Here is a 15,931-nt window from a genome sequence, read left to right as displayed (position 1 = left end):
TACCTGAGGTAATGGAGGTCAGAGATTTCCTTCATACACAGCCAGCAGAATTCACAGCCACACACAGCACAGGTCATGTGATTACAACTCCCATCATTCATCTTGATAATGTAAGCACTGCACCGAGGGCAGGATTTCATATCATCAGCTGGAGAAAAATAAAAAAATACTTTCTAGATCAACATTTCACACTCAATTTGTTCAACATAGAATTCTTGTACTTCCTCAATACAGGGCACTTTCACCCCCTTCCTGCCCAGGCCATTTTTCAGTGCTGTCACTCTTTGAATGACAATTGTGCGGTCATGCAACACTGTACCCAAATTAAATTTTTATCATTTTGTTCCCACAAAAAAAAAAAAAAAAAAAAAAAAAAGAAGTTTTAATTTCTGTCAGTAAATAAGTAATTTTTCTCCTTCACTGATGTGCATGATGAGGATGCACTGATAAGGTGGCACTTATGGGCACTGATTAGGTGTCAGTGATGAGGAGGCACTAATATGCCGCACTAATGGGCGCTGATAAGCACTGATAGCTTCCTGGCTGATCGCCTGTCAAGAGGATCTGGCGGCCGGATCGCGCAGAGCAGGAATCTACTGATAAGACACATTTTGTATATGAATAGCCACAATGTCAAACAAAGTCCCGCCTCCTGGACCGCCACTGGACCAGTGTGCTGTCTATTAGAGTGGCTGTTCCAGAAGGCAGGACTTTGACAGCGTGGCTAGTCATATACATGATGTGTCTCAGTGGGATACTCCTGCTCTGCGTGATCCTGCCGCCAGATCCTCCCGATTCCTCCCAGCTGCACTGATGGGCAATGATAAGACGGCACTGATATGCTGTACTGATGGGGTGGCACTGATGGCAACTGATGAGGTGGCACTCTTAAGATGCACTGATGGGGCAGAACTGATATGCTGCACTGATATGTTTTATGTTAATATTGTTAAAGTAATATTTTTGGAATTAAATCCTGTATAAAACATTTAACAGTGTAATTTCATGAGCTAATTTAAGAGGACGTGTTTAGGGGCGGGACAGGGTAGAGGTTGGGTGGGGTAACTGGTGGCAAGCAACTTTTAAAGGTGGCTAATGGCTCAGGACTTAAATTTTGAGCCCTGGAGTACAGCACCGGACACAAGCATAGTATTCATCATAGCCCCGTACAGGCTGGTTCCTTTAGCTAATTAGACACTGGCAAAGCTTTTGAGGACACGCCCACTGGGCACCTCCCCTATAACCCTACCCAACTCTGAGCCCTCGGTTTTGTAGCAAGCAATGCAGGGTAACCAAGGAATGCAAGGGACAGTAGCCTGTGTCCTCTATTGTACTCCAAAATATGGAATTTACTGGCAAGTCAAAATTCTTATGCTAATCATACAGTACAAGACATAAAGTAGTCATAGACCCTAGGACGTGTCCAAGCAGTGAATGAGAAGTGTGGGCAACAATTAGGCAAACAGAACGGACCCAACAAGAACTTTAGAATACTGCTTCAAGAAACTTGTGGCCGAAAACTGCATCAGCAGAAGATTGGACATCCATATGGTAAAACTTGGAAAAAGTATGAACAGAGAACCAGGTGGTGGCTTTACCAAGCAGGGTTCAAAGGCCTGGTGGTGAAATGCCCAGGAAACTCCCACCAATCTGGAGGAATGGGCATATAAAAAGTGCAAAAGGAGATTTGTCCTCAAGAGTGTAAGCTCTAGCGATCAGATTTGTTATCCATCTCACAAATGGTAGACTTGGAAGCAAGGTGTCCTCTACGAGGTCCTGGGGGCAGGACAAAATGCGTAATCCATCTGTCTGGCTGAAGCTGTAGCTTTGAGGTAGACTAATGGCTCTGGCTATGTCCAGGCAATGGAGAGAGATTTCCTTTGGATGCAGCAGGGCATAGGGGTGGTAGGATTATGTCCTCATTGAGGAGGAAGACTGATGCCACCTTGAGAAGAAAGGATGGTCTTCGGCATACATGAAATATGAGCAACAGCTCCTTACAAGAGAGAACCATCAACTCAGACACATCCGACAGAGGTGGTAGCAACTAGGGTTGTCCCGATACCGAGCATTTGCCCGCAGGGGGAAATATAAGCACCGATCCCCCCTCTATAGATTTTAATAAAGCCTGACAACCCCTCCCAGCTTTCAGCTGCTTTAGTGAAATCTATATAGGGTGATCGGTGCTTGTAACTGCCCTCACATCACCACTGACTGTCCCCGTATCCTCCAGTCCCCCTCTGTGTCCTCCTTCATGCTCCATGTCCCCCTCCAGTTATCCTCTGCTTCCCCCTCGGTTCTGCTGTCTCCTCCAGTTATCCTCAGTGTCCCCCTCCAGTTATCCTCTGTGTCCCCCTGCGTTCTGCTGTCCCCCTCCACCCTCGATCTGTCAGGATGGGATCTGTTCATCCTTTTCTGAATGAACAGTCAGTGATCACTGACTGTCCATTCACATAACTGAAACATCGTAACCTGTGTTTACGATGTCTCAGTTTATGAATGGAGAGGAGCCGCTGTCTCCTCTCCATTCATTTTCAGTGCAGCCGAGACTGCAGAGAAATGGACTGGGGAATCTGTGTCCTCAGTCCCTTCCTCAAAGGGGAGATGTCAGGAGTCTGTTAAGACCCCTGACATCTGCCACTATCACATGACATTAAACAAAAAAAAAGTATCAGCAAATCGGTATCGGCGAGTACTTGGAAAAAAAATGTATCGTTACTTGTACTCGGTCTTAAAAAAGTGGCATCGGGACAATCCTAGTAGCAACCAAAAGGGCTACTTTGCAGGAGATGCCATGTAAAAGAATATCCCTGATGGGTTCAAAAAGGTGGTCTCTGCAGGGTACAAAGATTCAGGCTAGGAGCACAAAGAAGCATAGGTTGCAGCAAGGGGGGGCTTAACACAGGATACACTGTGAATAAACACTTTACAAGGAAGAGCGAAGCCAGAAGTCTTTGAAAAAGAGTGGATAAAAAAAAAAAAAAAAAAAAAAAAAGGTATAAACCTGTCCTTTTAGAGTGCTTAAGGCCAAGTTCTGGTTGATACCTGATTGCAGGAAAGCCAGAATGTGAGAGATAGAGTAATTTGTGGGATTGAAGTGCCTGTGTTCACACCAGGATTTCTATATACGATAGCAGACCATAGAAGTGGCTTTTCTTACTTTCAGCAAGGTAGGAATAATGCCGCGTACACACGGTCGGACTTTCCGGCATACTTGGTCCGGCGGACCAGAGTGTGCCGGACAATCCGCCCGTGTGTGGGCGGCGGCGGACTTTTCCGGCGGACTTCTTCCCAAAAGCCCGCCGGACCTAGATTTTAAACATGTTTTAAATCTTTCCGTCGGACTCAGTTTCGGGCGGAAAGTCCGCTCGTGTGTGTGCTGGTCCGACGGAAAGCCCGCTCGTGTGTAGGCTGGTCCGACAGACCAAATACGACACGAGGGGATGGTATTGCATCTCGCGCTCGCTGCAATAGGAAAAACAAATCTTCCTATTGCGGCGAGCGCGGGGCATACCAGGCCCTTAGGTCTGGTATGGATTATAAAGGGGAACCCCGCTACGCCGAAAAAACGGCGTGGGGCCCCCCCTAAAATCCATACCAGACCCCGATCCGAGCACGCAGCCTGGCCGGTCAGGAAAGGGGGTGGGGACGAGCGAGCGCCCCCCCCCCCCCCTCCTGAACCGTACCAGGCCACATGCCCTCAACATGGGGGGTGGGTGCTTTGGGGGAGGGGGGCGCCCTGCGCCCCCCCCCCAAAGCACCTTGTCCCCATGTTGATGAGGACAAGGGCCTCTTCCCGACAACCCTGGCCGTTGGTTGTCGGGGTCTGCGGGCGGGGGCTTATCGGAATCTGGGAGCCCCCTTTAATAAGGGGGCCCCCAGATCCCGGCCCCCCACCCTATGTAAATGAGTATGGGGTACATGGTACCCCTACCCATTTACCTAGGAAAAAAGTGTAAGTAATAAAACACACTACACAGGTTTTTAAAATATTTTATTAAACAGCTCCGGGGGGGGGATCTTCCTCCGGCTTCGGGGGTCTTCTTCCGGCTTCGGGGGTCCCTCCGCTTCATCTTCTCCCGGCGTCCGGTTGGTTCTTCTCCGCTCTCCGGCCTCTTCTCCCGGTGTCGCAGGTCTTCGGCCGGCCCCTCCGCTCTCTTCATGTAGCTCTATTGCGAGCGGAGGTCCGGACTTCTGGGCTTCTTGGCTTCTCTTCTCTTCTCTTCCCCCAGATGTTGACACGACGCTCTCTCCGGCTGGACTGGTCTCTGAGGGCTGCGTTGTGACTTATATAGGCGGAGACCCCGCCCCCATATGATGTCACAGTCCCTGGGCATGCTGGGACTGTGACGTTTTAGGGGGCGTGGTCGACCACGCCCCCTAAAACGTCACAGTCCCAGCATGCCCAGGGACTGTGACATCATATGGGGGCGGGGTCTCCGCCTATATAAGTCACAACGCAGCCCTCAGAGACCAGTCCAGCCGGAGAGAGCGTCGTGTCAACATCTGGGGGAAGAGAAGAGAAGAGAAGCCAAGAAGCCAAGAAGCCAAGAAGCCCAGAAGTCCGGACCTCCGCTCGCAATAGAGCTACATGAAGAGAGCGGAGGGGCCGGCCGAAGACCTGCGACACCGGGAGAAGAGGCCGGAGAGCGGAGAAGAACCAACCGGACGCCGGGAGAAGATGAAGCGGAGGGACCCCCGAAGCCGGAAGAAGACCCCCGAAGCCGGAGGAAGATCCCCCCCCCGGAGCTGTTTAATAAAATATTTTAAAAACCTGTGTAGTGTGTTTTATTACTTACACTTTTTTCCTAGGTAAATGGGTAGGGGTACCATGTACCCCATACTCATTTACATAGGGTGGGGGGCCGGGATCTGGGGGCCCCCTTATTAAAGGGGGCTCCCAGATTCCGATAAGCCCCCGCCCGCAGACCCCGACAACCAACGGCCAGGGTTGTCGGGAAGAGGCCCTTGTCCTCATCAACATGGGGACAAGGTGCTTTGGGGGGGGGGCGCAGGGCGCCCCCCTCCCCCAAAGCACCCACCCCCCATGTTGAGGGCATGCGGCCTGGTACGGTTCAGGAGGGGGGGGGGGCGCTCGCTCGTCCCCACCCCCTTTCCTGACCGGCCAGGCTGCGTGCTCGGATCGGGGTCTGGTATGGATTTTAGGGGGACCCCACGCCGTTTTTTCGGCGTAGCGGGGTTCCCCTTTATAATCCATACCAGACCTAAGGGCCTGGTATGCCCCGCGACGGGGCTAGCAAGGTGTCAATCTCGCCGATAAAAGCGGCAAGATTGACATCCTTTTCTAGTCCCGTCGCACCTGAGTCACGTTCAAAATGAACGGACTTGTCCGTGTGTGGGCAAGTCCGTTCATTCTGAAAGTCCGCCGGAACTCCGGCGAAAGTCCGTCGGAAAGACGGGCGGACTTAGCCCGCCGGAAAGTCCCGGCGTGTGTGGGCAAGTCCGTCCGTTTTAAAGTCCGGCGCACCTGGCGGACAAAGTCCGTCGGAAAGTGTGCCGGACCAAGTAGGATAGAAAGTCCGCTCGTGTGTACGCGGCATTAGACTCAGAAACCCCGGCTTTAACAGCCATGCCCTTAAGGCCAGAGACCGAGAAGCAGAATGAAATTAACGAGCCTTGATACAACAGATATCTCCCATTGAGGAGAGGACAGCAGGGCAGTCTTAATAGCATCATGGGCCCCTGGACAAAGTAATGCTCCGGGGCCCCTACAAAAGGAGACAGCGCAGGTAAACAGACATCAAGTAGGTATGAGGCAGACAAGCGGAGCTCCGCCTTAACTACATGGACAATTATTCTGTACATCAAAAAAACAGTGGGAAAGCACTTCCTACATAAAGTAACAAAGATGTCCTGTGCATATAATATATCTACTAGATTGATGACTCCCCAGCACTCTGATCCCTCTACACCCCAGATATCCCCCAGCACTCTGACCCCTCTACACCCCCAGATATCCCCCCAGCACTCTGACCCCTCTACACCCCAGATATCCCCCCAGCACTCTGACCCCTCTACACCCTAGATATCCCACCAGCACTCTGACCCCTCTACACCCTAAATATTCCCCCCAGCACTGTTACCACACCCCTTGTATTTTGACCTCACTACATCCCTGATACCCCCTACACTGTGGCCTTTCTACATCCCCGATACCTCTAGCACTATAGCCACCCAAGCTATCCCAAGCATTGATACCCCCTATACACCCCAGATCCCCCCTCAGCATTGGTTCCCCCCATACTCCCTTGATATCCCCTAGCACCATTTTTCCATCCATGTAGTAACCCCTATTTCCAGTGGAGATACAGTGCATGCAAACTTTTGGCTATGTGCCCACCTCCAGCACTGGACTCACCTATACCAATCAAGCAGGCAGAAGGAGGGAGCATCCCTCCAGGTATTCCAAGCCCTTCGGTGCAAACAGTGCTGGACAGCTGGGCTCACCATTACACCATCCACAATGCTACTTCCACAAGTTGGCTCTCAGTGCTGCCGACTCAGCAGCTCCCACCCCAGCTCCTACCCCGCAGCCTCCGAGTCCCGAGCATTCAAGCTGCATGGGGCGGGATCAGAGCATCTCTGGCGCTCCGGCCCTGCCCCTCCCTGCTGGCTGTGAAATAATAGGTATCGTTCTTCACAGCACGGTGCACCGCTGCCAGTCTGCCTCCCCTATGTATCCATCACTCTCAGTGCCATCATGAGGCCCCCAATTTCGAGGCAGCATGGGCTCAAGGACCAACTGCTTTGGGGAAAGTGCAGCCCCCCCCCCCCATGCAGCTGGGGCCCCTGGGCAGTGCCCAGGTGTGCCCACTCATTAAGACAGCCCTGGAGGACAGGGGTCATTTGCTAAAAGTCTTAGTATGTGTGTACCAGTTTAGTGCAATGAGAATCTCAGTCTTCCTCTCTTGCTCTATCTTTTGAGCAGTTGAGGTAGAATTTGCATTGGGGGAAATGCATAAATTAGCCTGAACTGAGACCAGGGAATTACTAGGGCATCCAAAGCCAACACAAAAGGATTCTTGGTCCGGGCCAAAAACAGTGGTAATTTGTTGTTTAATCTGGAGATCCTGGAATACAGGGTTGTGTTGGTTGTTCATTACCCTAGTTCAGGTAGCTGCAGCTTGATGAATTGAAATTGTCACAAAAGCCAGCTCCAGGGCTGGGCCTGCCAGAGTAGCAAGAGCCTTTGGAATGGGGCTCGACAAACGTCAGGTCGTCATGGTGACAACAAATTTCATCCTGGTGCTTGGGCTGCCACCCGAATGCTCCACACCCCCCCACGCGTGCCCCCCTCTGCTATGTATTCTGGGCTGCGCTTGCCCATCTCTGGGCAGAGGACCTGCATGGTGCATGCTGCTGGGTAGAGGGGAGGGAGGAGAGCAAACACAAGTCTGCTCTACTCCCATTCTTGTTAACCTGGAAGGGACGTCACTTCCAGGTCACCGTTGACAGTTTCCACAGCCATCAGGGCCGAGAAGGAATGCAATACAGTGCAATGTGAAATGCGTTATATTCAGTGGAGCACAGGGAAGACAGGCAGGGTTTTTAGACCCTGGATGTCTCATTACCCAGAAGCCTCTACGCTTTTTGCATACATACATGCATCATTAGGAAGATGCATGTATGCAAAACGCGCAGAGGCTTCTGGGTAATCGTGGACGTCACTTCCTGTCCTAACCCGCACCAGATTGAGGCTTGGAGTGCACATTTTTATAATTGGGGATGTTTACCTTGTTGGTTTAAATAAAAGCATATTGCGCTATGATGGCTATTTACATCTTATGAGATATCAAGATTTGAGGAGTAAATAGTGGCAATCTAGCTGGAGAAACGTCAGGAAAGTGAATGAATGAGTGACTTGTATAGCGCTACCTATGCGAACTGAATCGCCTCAGGGCGCTTTTTAACCTAGCAGCATGTCTTTGGAGTGGTTATCCCAATATGAACCAAAGACAAGGTTTTCTGGGCTCTGGTGAGTGCCCATTTCAGAAGGTGGTGCACGAAGTGGTGAAAAGGCTTCCAAAATAGCATGGATGTGATTTTGAGCACACTACGCACATGGGATTTAAATGATAAAAGTGGACTTTGGGAAATATTGTTAAAAACCTGTGTCCTGCAGTTTTAATAAATTTGCAATTGATAATTTAATAATCTGCACTACACGTATCGATTGTCAGACGAGAATATTCATACAAAAAATCTTTGTACATTCGTTGGTCGTTTTACATTTGCTTTTAACATAGTTTTAAAAGGAATATAATGTCTAAATGAAAACCACGCACACTGTCTGAAAATTCCCATGACCAAGAATTTTTTTTTTCTTCGAATTTTCCCATCAACGTGGTCGAAAAGAATGTTGATTTGACCGCACTAATGATTAGAACATCGAACTAAAGTTCTTAAAATTACTTTTTTTTTTTAAGGAAGACATTGGTGTTTATTTACTAAAGGCAACTCCATTTTGCATTACAAGTGCACTTGGAAGTGCAGTCGCTGTAGATCTGAGGGGGACATGCAAGAAAAATTAAAAAAACGCATTTTTGCTTGTACGATTAGAGGATAGAAAACAGCAGAGCTTCCCCTCATTTCGATCTTTCGCTCAGATCTACAGCAACTGCACTTCCAAGTGCACTTGTAGGGCAAAGTGAATTTGCCTTTAGTAAATAAACCCCATTGTTTTTGTATGGCCAGCATATAATATATTACAGTTCTAGCTGAAAATCGGCAAAACAGTCTTGAATTTTTTTTTTTTTCTTTAAGGAAAAAAAAAAAAAAATTAGATCGGAGTCTGATGACAGTTACCAGATTCAACCTCCAATAGTAAAAATACAGTATATCTCTTCTGTCTGTTATTCTCAGAGTGGATTAGAGATTTTGCTCCCTAACCATATAGTTGGTTATTTATATTTACCACTGCATATAGATATTTAAGACTAAATTGCCTTTTTTTAAACTTTACATATTAACTAAATTATACACCACCCTTTTAAGGTTATTACCCGATTGGCCAACTAATCGATTATGAAAAAAATCATTAGTTGCAGCCCTATACATTACATATGGTTGTGAACGCGGCGGCAACAATTTTAGCACCAGACCTCCTTCGTAATGCTAACCTGATGACCTATAAGGGGCCTTTAAAGCATCGCCTATGGGAAATATAAGGTACTAAAGTTTGTCACCATTTCATGGGCGCACGCAAATTTAAGGTTTGACATGTTGGGTATCTATTTACTCGTTGCAACCTCGACTTTTATATTTTACCAAAAAAATTGAGTGATGTATTAAATTTTTCTGCCTCCTAAAATTAAATTTTAATTTGTTTTCGTGGTAATATCGTGGGACATACAAAATTGGAACTACCATTATTTTATTATCTAGGGTGTCTGCTTTCAGAAAATATGTTTGGATGTTTTATGCAATCTTCAGGATTAAAATTATCTTTTAAAGGTGTGCAAAAGAAAACACAAAAACGGCTCTGGCAGCAAAAGGGGTTAAGGATAACTTCACCTTCAGGGAACATGTTGCACGTTTTACCCATAAGCTTTGTTGGTTAAGAAAAACCTGGCTCCTAATTTATTTTAGCTGGCTCCTAGATTCAAAGCAAGTTTGTCAAGTCCTGATTTAGAAGTATCCCAAATCCATCTGCAGAACCTTTGAAAGAAAGAACATCTTCAATAGGTACAGTGAGACGTTTAAGACTGAGATGGCAGGATCATCTACTGGAATTAAACCACTGTTAAGTGAACTTTTTCTACTGGCTAGGGTGTGCAAAGCTTTGGAGAGGAGGCAAAATCCTTTCTGGAGTGATCCAATTGTCATTGATTTCCCTTTCTATTTGTTCACGAATGGGGTGATTGTGCACTTCAAGGAATGGGGAAGGTTTTTGAGGGTTTTACAGGTCTTTCTGTACTCAAAAAGGCATGGTGAGATGAAGCATCAAGCTGAAGATGGCAGCAGTGAGCTTTTCCACACTAGCAGCCATGTTTCGTGAAGCTCCCCCTTCAATTATACAGAAATCTGGGGAAGAATACCGTTCTGCAGCTTCCACCAATACTGCCTCATTGTCCTCTTCATTACCTTCTGTGTCTGCTTCATCCAGGGCAAGCATATCGGGATCCGTCTCAAGTAGAGAAATGAAAACAGAAGGGGCATGGCATTTTTGAGCTGTATTAAAGCAGTTATTCATCAGACAAATTGTGACACAGAAGCAGAGAATTCTGCTTTTGTCAGGTAGGCCGCTTGTTGCATGTCTGAAAATCGAGCTAGAATCAAATTCAGAGACCAGTGTCAGAATCGCTTCTGCTCCGGTACAAGGAGCAGATCATCATTCTGAGATTGAGTGGTAAAGTAATACTAAAGGCTGGTATTTTTTTTTTTTTTTAAATAAACAAACATGTTCTACTTACCTGCTCTATGCAATGGTTTTGCACAGAGCAACCTCGATCATCTTTTTGGGTCCCCTATCATCAGTCCTGGCTCCTCGCCACAGAAAGGGTTATAGGGAAGGCGTCCAGTCCACAAAAGTTTTGCCAGTGTCCAATCACTTATCACGTAGTAGCCCAAAACCCAGGGTTTATTAATATTTTGCCTGTGTCCTGCACTGTACGATTAAGACTTTTAAGGTTTTCAAGCTTCAAGATCCATAAAATGAATAGGAGTAGGTCAAAAATGATTGCATACCACTGTGTTATGAATATTTGATTTTAAATTCTGACCTCAATTGCACTTTAAAGGATAGGTTCACCTTTAGGAGCATGTTAAACCCTTAAGCCTAGTATACACGGGCTGAATGTCGGGCGACATCGGCCGGTTCAATGAAAACCGGCCGACATTCGGCCTATGTGATGGCAGCTAGTTCGACAGAAGCCAGCTTCCGTCGAAAATTTATGCTAGAAAACCGGCAGCTGACCGGAGTGTTCTGGCGGCCGGGGGAGGGTGGTGGGGGGTGGGTTCCATCCTCCTGTCAGAACACAACAGCTCAGCGGGGGAGATTGCTGTACTAACATTGGATTGTTAGTACAGCGGTTCTGACTGGAGCTGTCAGTTTTTTTTTCCTATTCACATGGCTCCTGCTGACAGATTCGCGCACCCCCCCACTGTGACAAGGGACAGGGGTTCGTCTCCAAGCACCTGCTGACACATGAAATTGGTACTCCACCCACACCTAAAACATTTATATACAGGAATGGAGTGAGCAAAAAGTCCTGTTAGCCACTGCAGAAGATGTCTTGTAGTTCTCAATGAACTAAGAGCATGATTTTGGAGTGCCTTTGTAGTTTATTCAGAAGCCCTGCAGTTTTCTAACTGACAGCTGATAAAGAGGTACGGACAGAAAGCTGTAGGGTTTGTCTGCAGCCCACGAGCCACTGATCATGGGTGCAATGTTCTGCAGGCTCCTGTTCACAAAAAAAATAAAAAAATACAAATAATGAATGTACATTTTTTTTCCTGCAAAAATATGGGCATTTATTATTTTTTTATACAAAGATGATCTTCGCCTTTAAATGGGTTCATTATTATTTAGTCAATTTTGGCTAGAGTTTTGCTTTCAGCAATGCAGATAGGTCACCTCCCTGCCCAAAGTCTTTGATTGTACCACAAAAGAGCAGTAACAGATTTCAAAAAGGTAATTTTTCTGACCTTTCCTCCTGTCAACATGTTCTTTGTAAGCACATGTGCATATAGGACACCTGATTGGCCCCTAATGCTGCACCTACCCTTACACGGGGCTGCTATTACAGAAGGGGGAAATCAAGTTAAAATTTAGGCATTTTACACAAGGTGCAAATAATATACATTTTTTTTAAGTAGTATTTTGTGCTACTACAGTGTTAGCCACATTCTATCAAGTCCTGTATGTGCAGCTTCCTCTCAGCACAATGACCACAGGGTGTCAGTCACTCGGCAATGCCATTCATAAAATTAGGAAAAATTTGTGGGGACTGCAGCTTTTCACATTAATTGCTTATGTATTTGGTTTATAGCGCAGTTTCTCCCTATTTTCTATAATGCCATTCATAAAATGCCTTGTATTTTTTCTCAATAAATACAAGGCATTCTCTGATTGAATGAGATGGAAAGGAGAGTTGTGACATCACAAGCTCTAACTAATCCAATCAGAGAATGCCTTGTTTTAAATTGAAAAAAAATTGAAAAAAAAAAAACAAAAAAATGTAGGTATGTTTTGTGTATTGCGGCAGTGCTGAGTAAACGACCCAGTGGTCAGTGTGCAGAAGGAAGCTGGTCATAGACAATCTGGACAGATTGCGGAAGATCGCAGCTATCACTGTAGTAGGGCTGAGTACTACGATGATTGTCACTTTTCCCAGTGGTCCTTGGATATATACATGCAAGTATACAATAAAGCTCACAACCTGGAATTCATGCATAAAATATATGTTTTAGGGTTGGCATCTTGAACAAACATGTACCTGAGCCAGATTCCTGACCATAGCTGATCCCAGAGGGGTGCTTCCTTCGTATGCCGAACAATGGCGCACGCTGTTGACGTGCCATGTCACATGTCTGGTTAGGGTGCCACACTTGCTTGCAGTGGTAACAGAATTCTGTTTGGCAGCCTTCCCTTTCACAAGTAAGTCTGGGACAGCTAGCACAGCCATAGGCGATGACAGCATAACTAAAATTATAAAAACAAAACAAACACATAAGTAAAACACATAAAAATGTATGCATGGGTGGCAAACAGAGGATTATTAAATAAAACCACTAGAAGAGCAAAGCCATATGTTAATCAAAATCATCCTATAACAGACTTGTCTTTCTCAGCCTAATGTAGTCAGAATAATGACAGGCAATTTATGATCGCTAACTGCACATCACTACCCTAATAATGTTAATATACTGACTAATTACAAAGCAACAGGTTTGCTTGATAGCTCACTATCCTAGCAGTCTCACACTTCTTCACAGTGTAGCCCTAAAAATAGCAAATATTTCCAAGGATGGAGGAGCATTGCATCCAACCCCTTCCTCTGACAAAGCAGAACCTGGTACCCTTGCAGTTCAGAGACTTTAAAGCAGGAAAGCTTTGACATGACAGCCAAGTAACTAGCACTTTCAGAAGCAAAAGACAGTAACCACAGCCTTCGTGTCTCTCTCAACAAGTTTCCTTTAAAAGAAAAGTATGGGAATGTATTAAAAAACAAAAAAAAAAAAAAAACACATACATACTCACCAGCTCCTCACCGAGAACTGAGCAATCAAAGACCACTGCTCGCTCAGTTCTTGGGTCTTCTGCTTTGAGCACAGAGTGGTGACTGTCAGACACTCTGTCCCCCAGGTGCTCACTAAAGCGCTGGACTGTGGAGGGGCAGGAGCGGCTGACTCAGGCTCTCAGCAACACACTGAAAGGCTGAGCCAACTGCTGGGTCAGGCATCTGGGTGGAGCCAAACATTATTATCAAGATCCCTACAGAGTCTGGGCTGGCTCTGAGATGTCAGCAGACTTTAGCCTGCCGTCGGCTGAATCTGGGTAACCGGAGTGCAGAAATAAGTGCACTCCTGTAACCGACAGGAAAAGTAGAGCCAAAAGAGCTTCGGCCGTTCTTTAAAGGCCTCTTGACTGCTAGACTTGATTGACTGACTCTTGAACTGTATTCTTTTCTGCATTTTCTTCCTGAGGTAATTAGATGGCAATGAAGCAGAAGTTTCTGAGACAATTTAAAGATGCACCACCTACAGTCAGGTCCATAAATATTGGGACATCGACACAATTCTTATCTTTTTTGGCTCTATACACCACCACAATGGATTTGAAATGAAACCAACAAGATGTGCTTTAACTGCAGACTTTCAGCTTTAATTTAAGGGTATTTACATCCAAATCAGGTGAACAGTGTAGGAATTACAATAGTTTGTATATGTGCCTCCCACTTTTTAAGGGACCAAAAGTAATGGGACAACTGGCTGCTCAGCTGTTCCATGGCCAGGTGTGTGTTATTCCCTCATTATCCCATTTACAAGGAGCAGATAAAAGGTCCAGAGTTCATTTCAAGTGTGCTATTTGCAGTTGGAATCTGTTGCTGTCAACTCTCAATATGAGATCCAAAGAGCTGTCACTATCAGTGAAGCAAGCCATCAATAGGCTGAAAAAACAAAACAAACCCATCAGAGAGATAGCAAAAACATTTGGTGTGGCCAAATCAACTGTTTGGAACATCCCTAAAAAGAAAGAACGCACTGGTGAGCTCAGCAACACCAAAAGACCCGGAAGACCACGGTAAACAACTGTGGCGGATGACCGAAGAATTCTTTCCCTGGTGAAGAAAACACTCTTCACAATAGTTGGCCAGATCAAGAACACTCTCCAGGAGGTAGGTGTATGTGTGTCAAAGTCAACAATCCAGAGAAGACTTTACCAGAGTGAATACAGAGGGTTCACCACAAGATGTAAACCATTGGTGAGCCTCAAAAACAGGAAGGCCAGATTAGAGTTTTCCAAACAACATCTAAAAAAGCCTTCACAGTTCTGGAACAACATCCTATGGATGGATGAGACCAAGATCAACTTTTACCAGAGTGATGGGAAGAGAAGAGTATGGAGAAGGAAAGAAACTGCTCATGATCCAAAGCATACCACCTCATCAGTGAAGCATGGTGGTGGTAGTGTCATGGCGTGGGCATGTCAGGCTGCAGATGGAACTGGTTCTCTTGTATTTATTGATGATGTGACTGCTGACAAAAGCAGCAGGATGAATTCTGAAGTGTTTTGGGCAATATTATCTGCTCATATTCAGCAAAATGCTTCAGAACTGATTGGACGGCGCTTCACAGTGCAGATGGACAATGACCCAAAGCATACTGCGAAAGCAACCAAAGAGTTTTTTAAGGGAAAGAAGTGGAATGTTATGCAATGGCCAAGTCGATCACCTGACCTGAATCCGATTGAGTATGCATTTCACTTGCTGAAGACAAAACTGAAGGGAAAATTCCCCAAGAACAAGCAGGAACTGAAGACAGTTGCAGTAGAGGCCTGGCAGAGCATCACCAGGGACGAAAACCAGCGTCTGGTGATGTCTATGCATTCCAGACTTCAGGCTTAATTGCCTGTATAGGATTTGCAACCAAGTATTAAAAAAGTAAAAGTTTGATGGATGATTGTTAATCTGTCCCATTACTTTTGGTCCCTTAAAAAGTGGGAGGCACATATACAAACTGTTGTAATTACTACTCCGTTCACCTGATTTGGATGTAAATACCCTCAAATTAAAGCTGAAAGTCTGCAGTTAAAGCACATCTTGATCGTTTCATTTCAAATCCATTGTGGTGGTGTATAGAGCCAAAAGAGATTAGAATTGTGTCGATGCCCCAATATTTATGGACCTGACTGTATGTGGCTCTTCTTCGTATTCTGATGTAGTTGGGTCATTGTTAGAGCAGTGGTCTCCAATCTGTGGGCCGCAGATTGGAGACCACTGTTTTAGCCCTTTGCTTACCTTTATCTGGCCCTCGGGGCACCATTCCTCCCACGGACACCAAACGAAGGTGCCCCATCGTTGGGAGGTATGGTGCCCCACGACGCCAAACGATGGGGCACCATGCCTCCCCACGACACCCAACGCTGGGGCACCATGCCTCCCCACGACACCCAGCGATGGGGCACCATGCCTCCCCACGACACCCAGCGATGGGGCACCATGCCTCCCCGCGACACCCAGCGATGGGGCACCATGCCTCCCCGCGACGGGGCACCATGCCTCCCCACGACACCCAGCGATGGGGCACCATGCCTCCCCACGACACCCAGCGATGGGGCACCATGCCTCCCAGCGATGGGGCACCATGCCTCCCCACGACACCCAGCGATGGGGCACCATGCCTCCCCACGACACCCAGCGATGGGGCACCATGCCTCCCCACGACACCCAGCGATGGGGCACCATGC

General features: G+C 46.7%; 1 protein-coding gene across 1 annotated transcript in view; it reads right to left on the bottom strand.

The window, feature by feature from the left end:
- RNF19B (ring finger protein 19B) overlaps positions 1 to 15,931 on the bottom strand; it is a 41,198-nt gene that overhangs the window by 11,860 nt on the left and 13,407 nt on the right. Inside the window, exons 2-3 of the mRNA XM_073615340.1 lie at positions 12,459 to 12,664; positions 4 to 148 (exon numbers count right to left, since the gene is read on the bottom strand). Of these exons, the coding sequence (XP_073471441.1) occupies positions 4 to 148; positions 12,459 to 12,664 (351 nt within the window). The remainder of the gene's footprint in view (positions 1 to 3; positions 149 to 12,458; positions 12,665 to 15,931) is intronic.

This window comes from Aquarana catesbeiana, linkage group LG02 (genome assembly GCF_042186555.1).
Source record: "Aquarana catesbeiana isolate 2022-GZ linkage group LG02, ASM4218655v1, whole genome shotgun sequence".
NCBI lineage: Eukaryota > Metazoa > Chordata > Amphibia > Anura > Ranidae > Aquarana > Aquarana catesbeiana.
The sequence above is the reverse complement of the archived record's forward strand: the minus strand, read 5'-3'. Positions and strand labels throughout refer to the sequence as shown.